General features: G+C 45.9%; 2 protein-coding genes across 2 annotated transcripts; one reads left to right on the top strand and one right to left on the bottom strand.

The window, feature by feature from the left end:
* The first annotated feature begins 3,960 nt into the window (after positions 1-3,960).
* Positions 3,961-4,876, top strand: Pmar_PMAR001073 (hypothetical protein). Its single transcript, XM_002780435.1, has one exon. It carries the CDS (start codon positions 3,978-3,980, stop codon positions 4,404-4,406), a length of 429 nt encoding a protein of 142 aa, XP_002780481.1. The 5' UTR covers positions 3,961-3,977; the 3' UTR covers positions 4,407-4,876.
* Positions 4,877-6,535: 1,659 nt separating this feature from the next.
* On the bottom strand, positions 6,536-7,132 carry Pmar_PMAR001072 (hypothetical protein; the record flags this gene model as incomplete). Its single annotated transcript, XM_002780434.1, has 4 exons — positions 6,536-6,631; positions 6,682-6,804; positions 6,851-6,918; positions 6,964-7,132. 4 exons carry the CDS (start codon positions 7,130-7,132, stop codon positions 6,536-6,538), a joined length of 456 nt encoding a protein of 151 aa, XP_002780480.1.
* Between the last annotated feature and the right edge of the window lie 808 nt (positions 7,133-7,940).

The raw sequence follows: 7,940 nt of genomic DNA, 5'->3' as shown, positions 1-7,940 counted from the left end.
GGGAAGATCATACTTGAGCGCCAAGACGCTACAAGTTGTAGCTCACAACATTTGGGTATACATTCACCGGTGCGCCACGTTGAGTACACGGTGACACCTGGTGCAGTCTAGAATGAAACTGACCAACAGTAATCGAAGTAGGTAGAAGTTGATAGCAATACAGGCAGCCGTATTGAATGATTAAAAACTGCAAACTAATCCTAGCCAAATCACATAAATTGTGACTCACACGCAGATTTCGATTTGCAGAGTTACTCAGAGCATTCGTTCTGGGGATTCTGATATGCTGTTTAATGCGACATCAATGAAGTATGACTCCATCTCTCCGTATAACAGGGCCCCGCCGTCAAGCGAAATCATTCTTAGTTTATTCATCTCGTCATTTCGAAGTTTGTATCAGTTATGTAATATCTTATACTATTTATTATATCATAGATATTATCACTGAATGATTTAGTCTGAATACTATCGATTCGGTCTGAGTCGATAATATTGATGGTGGAGGGGTATTTGTCGGTAATACCATATTTCTATACATAACACCGATATCGATTCCATTCTCATAATGGAAACGACAGGTCACCTGTCGTTTCCTGTCACAGGTGGCAGGTCAAGAGCTCCATCTATCCGACCTCTCCCCGCAGTAGCAGAATCTCGCAGTTCCCACTACACAGTACATAGTATATCGTCAAGCGGTGCGCCAAGTTTGCTGCCTCACAAGTTGGCGTACTTATCACGAAGGACTTAGCAGATGTGGTGATCGGTGAAACACCTACGCGAGGGTCTCTACGTAGTCTCAGGTTGAGACTACATGAGGCCTCTGCAGAGACTCAGAACTTCATTGAGACTCTCAGCTACACTCATTTTGTACACCGTTTCTACCTCATTTGCTGACTGGTTAACACAAGTAGGACGTAATGGAAAGTCATATCGGGTGGGGTTCAGAGTCAAACTGCACAACAGAGGCTCGGCGGGGGTGCTTCAGTGGAGGGCAGTCCTCTTCGGAAGGATCGGCATCGTCGTAGAATGAGACACCTGATATGTTGTGTGATGAGCCGCAACGTGAAGTGAGCCGATGGATTGTCCACCTTTGCGACTCGATTGTCTGCGCTTCCGACCTTTCCTCGATTTTGGAGAAGAATTACCCAAACTTGACTGGCAATCAGACGAAGTTGCCGACACTATTCGGTTGATCTCTGTATTGAGGGCCCTATGGGACAACACGGTGTTGTCAACACTGGTGTCATCTCATGAGGCATGCGATACTCACGTCGTGGACTCGCTGCCGTGACTCTCTGTATCTGGTTCTGATCCCGTGCTACCTTGTCTAAGTAAGGCTTGAGGTGTAATACTCGAGTAATCTCCCAACGACAATGTTGCTGTGTGTGAATCACCAAGGCAAAGGACTGACTCGGGCTGGGAGGCAAAGTATCGATGATGCCCATCACTGGTAGATTCTCACATCCCACCGAACTGCCTCTCCGTATGCCAGGGTTACCCACTCGTCATCATCCGCTGTCGGTCCCAAACGTACTGGAATCGGAATGACTTCATCCTCCAAGCCAAACTGTTCCGCATGGTCGCTATCAAGATCGGGCGATAAGCCATCTACGCATGTATTCTGACCATCAGAATCTTCCGATAAATGCAGCAGCATGATATAGACATCGGCGCCGTTTTCGTGATTGTACAGTGCGAGTCGGAAACTGGGGTCCAGCCCGGAAACAGTAATTCTCCCTGCTTCATCTCGGCTGGTCGAACCTATACCGAGGCCTTTCAGAGTATAGTGCCTGATATGAAGACGAACAGTTATGTAAATTGTCATAGTCGTAAATTTTTATAGTCCTACCCGAGCTCTCCAACACAATGGCTGTCGACGACTTCACCCATCCAGGAGATGGTGATGATCCTGTCTCGAATGTTCCTACCAGGTCTAGCACACCAGTAGGGCAAATGCGGGCTCGTTGGCCCGACGGTAGAGTCATACCATATCATAACAATACTAACAGTTCGGTGAGCATCACGAACGAGTGGAAATCTGATATTCACTTCTTCAAGGGTCAGATCAAATCCATGGCATGTAACCCATCACGATATACAGGGTTTGTACTTTTGGTGGAAAAGTGTCAAAACTTCGTATAGTGGACATTTTGTCATCGAGAACAAAATTCGACAAAAAATGTCGACCAAATTTTGCCGACATTTTTATTGAAAGTGAGCAAGATGAGCTTTGAGAATCTACGACATCCAAGCGGATGGGATTCAATCTCCAATGAGCGCTCGCACAACTGATCGACGTTTGAGGTCGATCGTAGAATGTACCCGAGGTGACCGATAGCCTATCGGTCACCTCGGCGATAGGCACCAATGAGAGGCTTCGAATTGAAGCCTCCGATGGTCTTCTTCGTCCAGCACGGACAAATTTAGCCATTCTTCGGGACGAAGAATTTTTTTCTTCTTCATTAGCTCTGATCTCTTCGGGACGATTTTGTGGCTATTTTTAGCGATTTTCCAAAAAAAAAATCGGTCTCTAGAGAAATTTTTGGATTTTTTCTGTAAGTTTTCCATCGGTGGAAATCTCGGTGGAAAATTTCAGCGGATAATTTTAGCGGAAATTCCACCATACCCTATCACTATGCCACCCAAAATGTTCACACATTAACATCATCACAAGCCAATGTGAGAAATTCAACTGAACTGTGACAACGAAGTTCCTTCACGGCATTGCCCATTTCTTCACGGCCTCGCCAACGACGAGGTCCGGTCTGGTATGAGGTAGATGCTTCAATACTGAGGACGAGAGACTCGCTAGCGCGCGAACTACGTAAAGCTTACACTCAGAAGCTTCGACCAAATCACCGTTCTTCACGCGCGGATCAAGTAAGTGTCTTAACAGACCGAGTGCGCCCTCGGCGGAATCGCGGAGTAGCAGCCAAGTTGGCTGAGCCAACGAATGGATGCTAGTGCGCTGTGCAACAAACCTGGGATATTCCACAGGAAACTACTGCTGCGAATTTCGCGATGCGAATCTTGACCATCAACTAGAGAGTGAATAACTTGCCTGGGAGAAATGGAGCCCCCAAGTTGGTGTTGCTAAACCCAGGAGTGCAGGCAACAAACTTCGTACTAGAATCCCGTCCGGGACTGTATACCTCACATTTATTACTTTGCATGTCATTCATTTGATTTGAGTCTAGTCCGTATCCAATAGTAAGACCGCAAGGTGTTAGGTTTGACGGTATGAAGAATGCTGTCCTTTGTGGCGAGCTCTACCATCGGCGAATCCTAGCACAATCTTTCTCCCAAGGCGTACGAGTGTCTTTCCGTCATTTGAAACCGTCTCTGTCTCCGACATATTCGAAGTCATAAGAACAAGTTCAGTTCGGCTTTTATCTCTCCCTTTGATTCAAGCCTTAGAAAGCAGTAGCTTTCCATTTCGTCCAAGCCAATTACTATTGCTGTAAGCCCTACGTCACTTGCTTCGCTAATGCTTCTCCGTCCCAAGTGCGAGAACATTTGCCACAGCTGATTGGCGACGTCGCACAGTATTGTGCTGACCCCATAAGCTGACATCCTAGGTTGAGATGATCCAAATGGGTCGAAGCCGGTTCCTCGCCAACCCTCCCATGACTTCGAATCAACATGTAGTTCGAAAACATATTGTTATGGCTTAAAGCTGTGTTCTGCTGCTCCTTAATCCCATAGACTTCGGTAGTCACAGCAACGAGGCAAGCGAAACATTTGTGAAAACTGAACGTGAAACAGCTTGCGTGGAACAGCATGCGTGAAACTGTTTTAGGAATTTTCTCAACGGAATTCCAAGAGGGTGAATAACTCGTTCACCCGATCACATGGGGAACGACAATTCGCGAATCTAACTGGCCTCGAATTTACCCTCGAGGCCCTCGAGGGTAGATGGGAGCCCCATTATGGGACCGTCTTGGACCCAATTTGGCACTCAGTTAACTACCCGTAACATGAGAGTTCTGCATCTCATCACCAGTCTGATCATCTACGGTATGGGCGTTCGTGGCCATGTTGGTGTTTACACTCCATGCCTCGACAAGGACGGAGACTTTGCACAGTATGTCAGCAGGATAGAGTTCTTTTATGATGGCACTGTTGCCCTCACCCATCAGGAAGGACGATTGGGACGTAAGAAGGTCTACGTATGTAAATATTACATCTTCCCGATAAACGAGACATGCCCATATTATCGAGCTAGATTCGAAGGCTATGAATGTTGGAAGCTTCTGCAGGATTCCAAGGGCTATCTCATGCCAGACTCCTTCAAGTGCTCACTCCAGCTCCCCAAATTTGAGTACTTGTTGATGCCTCTACCTTCACCACACGCGCGTACGGCTCTGTATAAGGATAGATCTTGGAAGTGCTCTAAAAAGGTTTGAGCGTATTTTTATTCCCTGAGCTTGTTCGGGAACGACCGAATGAGACTGCGATGCCGATGATGGGTGGCATTGCCGGACTTTACTCTACCAGTCCTCTTCCATATTCTTGGCTGTAGCTCAGCAGCATCAGTTCTGATCCGGTCATATTTCATACTTATGTGTCGAACGATGTGTCGTTTTCATCGACATGCGATCAACTAAGGATCCGTCACTCTACATTGTCGCTCTTGTCTTTTGTTTACTCCCCATCAAACTTACTGACCAATGGCGGGGGCTCACGAGATTATGTCTGTGATGTGCCGGGGTCCTCGACTCGGGGATTCCATTTCGATTTGCGAAAGTTAGTGCGAGATTCACATTTCAGAGCTATTGGGAACATTTTTCGGGAGAAGTTCGTGTATTGGCTTGTTCCTGCCAGAACTTCCAAGTATCTCACGGACTTGAGGCTTGGTCATTGGTCTATTTCGTCACTATCCGATACGAATGCTTATCATAGCGATGTTGGGTTGCGCGAGAGTCTGTCGTCGATAGCCACTTAATTTCGGAACTAGCTGGCTCAGCAGTGATGAGTCAACACCAACCCCCTGTTAGTAACAGGCTGTTACTCAGTGAATTGCTGAATTTAAAATTCAGAATTTTCCCTCCCTTGTCGTATCTAGATCCTAATGTGAGTCTCAGGCTTGAGACTACAGTACATGAATTGAGATACGTTTGCCAGTGCTCGTCGCTCGATTCTACCATCGAAATTTGGGTGTTACCCTAATACCCCTATCACTATGCCACCCGAAATAGTTCACAGATTAACATCATCACCAGCCAATGTGAGAAATTCGACTGAACTGTGACAACAAAGTTCCTTCACGGCATTGCCCATTTCTTCACGGCCTCGCCAACAAAGAGGTCCGGTCTGGTATGAGGTAGATGCTCCAATACTGAAGACGGAACACTCATTAGCGAGTGAACTACGTGAAACTTACACTCAGAAGCATCGACCAAGTCGCCGTTCTCAACTCGCGGATCAAGTAAGGCTCTTAACACACCGAGTGCGCCCTCGGTAGAATCGCGGAGTAGCAGCCAACGAATGGGTGCTAGTGCGCTGTACAACAAACCTGAAATATTCCACAGGAAATTACTGCTGCGAATTTTGCGATGCGAATCTTGACCATCAACTAGGGAGTCAATAACTTGCCTGGGAGAAATGGAGCCCCCAAGTTGGTGTTGCAAAGCCCTGGAGTGCAGGCAACGAACTTCGTGCTAGGATCTCGTCCGGGACTGTTACTCCTGAGAAGAGGTCTATGCATTTTGCTAATCGCGTTAGGAATAATTCACTTGTTAGCCACATAGGATAAGATGGCTCGTTTGCTATCAGCATACCGCGTGATTGAAGCAGCGTTGTCGAGAACACTGACTACATCGTCAGCTGTAGCGAGGAGAGATCTCTTGTGAAGACGACTGAATAACAGAAGATATATAGAAGCCATCTGTGTATTACACATGATAAGAGACGATATACCCGCGAGTTATACACACAATGTATAGAACTTGCGGATCATCTCCCTAAGATAACTCTTTTACGAGAGTTTATTAATGAGGACCATGATAACAATTATAGTAGAAATCGATTTACAACGTTCCACAACCGTTTCATCATCCATTGTGAAGTTCTTGGCGCGGGAAAACTCCGTATTTGAAAGTAGATAACATCATGAGCGGCCAGCATGCCATGCGTCTTCTTTCAAACTGGATGAGCCCACCTGCTCAGATACACCATGCGCAGTGCTCTCTGAACATTAGCTTCTGCTCGAGCCCTCAATATTAATTCTGACATCATCACTGGAGCCACCAGATTGGTTGGTATAACCTTGTCCCGAGGTAACATTACACCTGAGTGAAGTCGCACACGGTAAAATTGAATCGACTGTTTCAAAAAACGTGAAAGATTTCTCTGAAACGATCTATGGAAACCTATACACCAACAATATAGCATACATTCATAGGGCAATCCTTGATACAGTGAACTCCACAGAATCGAATGATATAGCTCTGGAAGCACTGAAAATATAAACACCTGGTCTTGCACAGAATTCTACAGATGAAGTAGTCTCAATGTGAATTCACTGCAAAACGAATCACTCACCAGCATTATGAATAACAGCATCGAAGCCTTGACACTCTGTAACACAATCCGTGGAGAACCACATATCGCTGAGTTCCTTAACAGCATTCTGAAAAGTTCAACATCATGTAATGTTCACTCCCGTTAGTCCCCACCTACCTCTACAGATGCCCTGCTGGTGAGGTCGCAATATATGACCGCGGGTGGCACAGGAGCTCCATATCTCTCAGCGAGTACTCGTGCAATTTCACTTCCAGCTTGGACATCCCGCACTAGGAGTACCTTCACACATCTATCTGTTCACTTCACCACCATGCTTTTAGCTCACCAATGAAACCTGCGGTTGAAATCGGCCTAATATCTCCGTTACGGCCCGACCAACACCAGAGGTAGCACCTGATGTCGTGAAGGAGATGCTCAAGTTCTCTGATAGAAACTTACCTGTTATAGCCACACGGAATTTCTTATCAGTATGATTCAATGCAGCGCCACGACACAGGCCAACTGCCTTGGTGCATGCGGTGACGATATGACTATATCTTCGGAATGCAAGAGCCCCCAATCCACTGAGCGTACCAAACACCGTCCATCCGACCACGCCTACTGGCATTGTTACGATTGTATTACACCAGTCAATAACCTGCCTACAAACCAGAAGGTACATCGTTTATACACATACCCCCAACCGAATGACGCGAAGCAACTCATCATTTCATGACGTTTGAAACCCCAACAAAACAACAATAATCGTTCCTGAGGAGGGGATACAACGTCGGCTTCTCTGATTCTCACTTTCCGTGTATATTTCTCGTTTGAAGCGATCAGTTTAGATCTCGGGAAAATTCTCAGAAATGCCTCCCATTATAGTCAGCTCAGTGAGAATCAGCGGCGGGGGGCTCACATCAGCAACTGCATATATTGATAAATGCCACGCAACCGTTATCATAACGAAAACTGCAGGAGCTAAATGCTCCTGTGGAATTCACAACTTATAACACGAAGCACTCAGCCATAGATAATCTCAAAATCTCTCTGGACGAGCAAGACAGCAGTGTATAATCAATGATTTGAAACGGGTGAAACCCATCGGCACATCACATGTACTTGAGCAGGAAGAACACCTGAAAGAACATGAACTTTCAAGCCCGACTGAAGACTTCCTTTCACAGATCGTAACTCGATCTGTTCTCAATCTCAAGGAGGGGGTGATTTTGGAAGACTTCTCGTTGAGTTACTTGTTATCAACAGCATATATAAATCTTTCCTATACTATTACAATAGTTTTCATATACATCCGATCCACGATGACAAAACTTGTCCGAGTATTTTATAAGACTCAATTATCAACATCGCGAATACCATCTGCTCATTAACATCTCCCCAAAACTGACATATCTCATTTAACTGCTGTTCTCGTC

Source organism: Perkinsus marinus (assembly GCF_000006405.1).
Source record: "Perkinsus marinus ATCC 50983 genomic scaffold scf_1104296944404, whole genome shotgun sequence".
Lineage (NCBI taxonomy): Eukaryota > Perkinsozoa > Perkinsida > Perkinsidae > Perkinsus > Perkinsus marinus.
The sequence above is the reverse complement of the archived record's forward strand: the minus strand, read 5'-3'. Positions and strand labels throughout refer to the sequence as shown.

Excerpts from the sequence above, each read along its gene's own strand:
- Pmar_PMAR001073 (XM_002780435.1), top strand. The coding sequence starts at position 3,978 with ATGAGAGTTCTGCATCTCATCACCAGTCTGATCATCTACGGTATGGGC.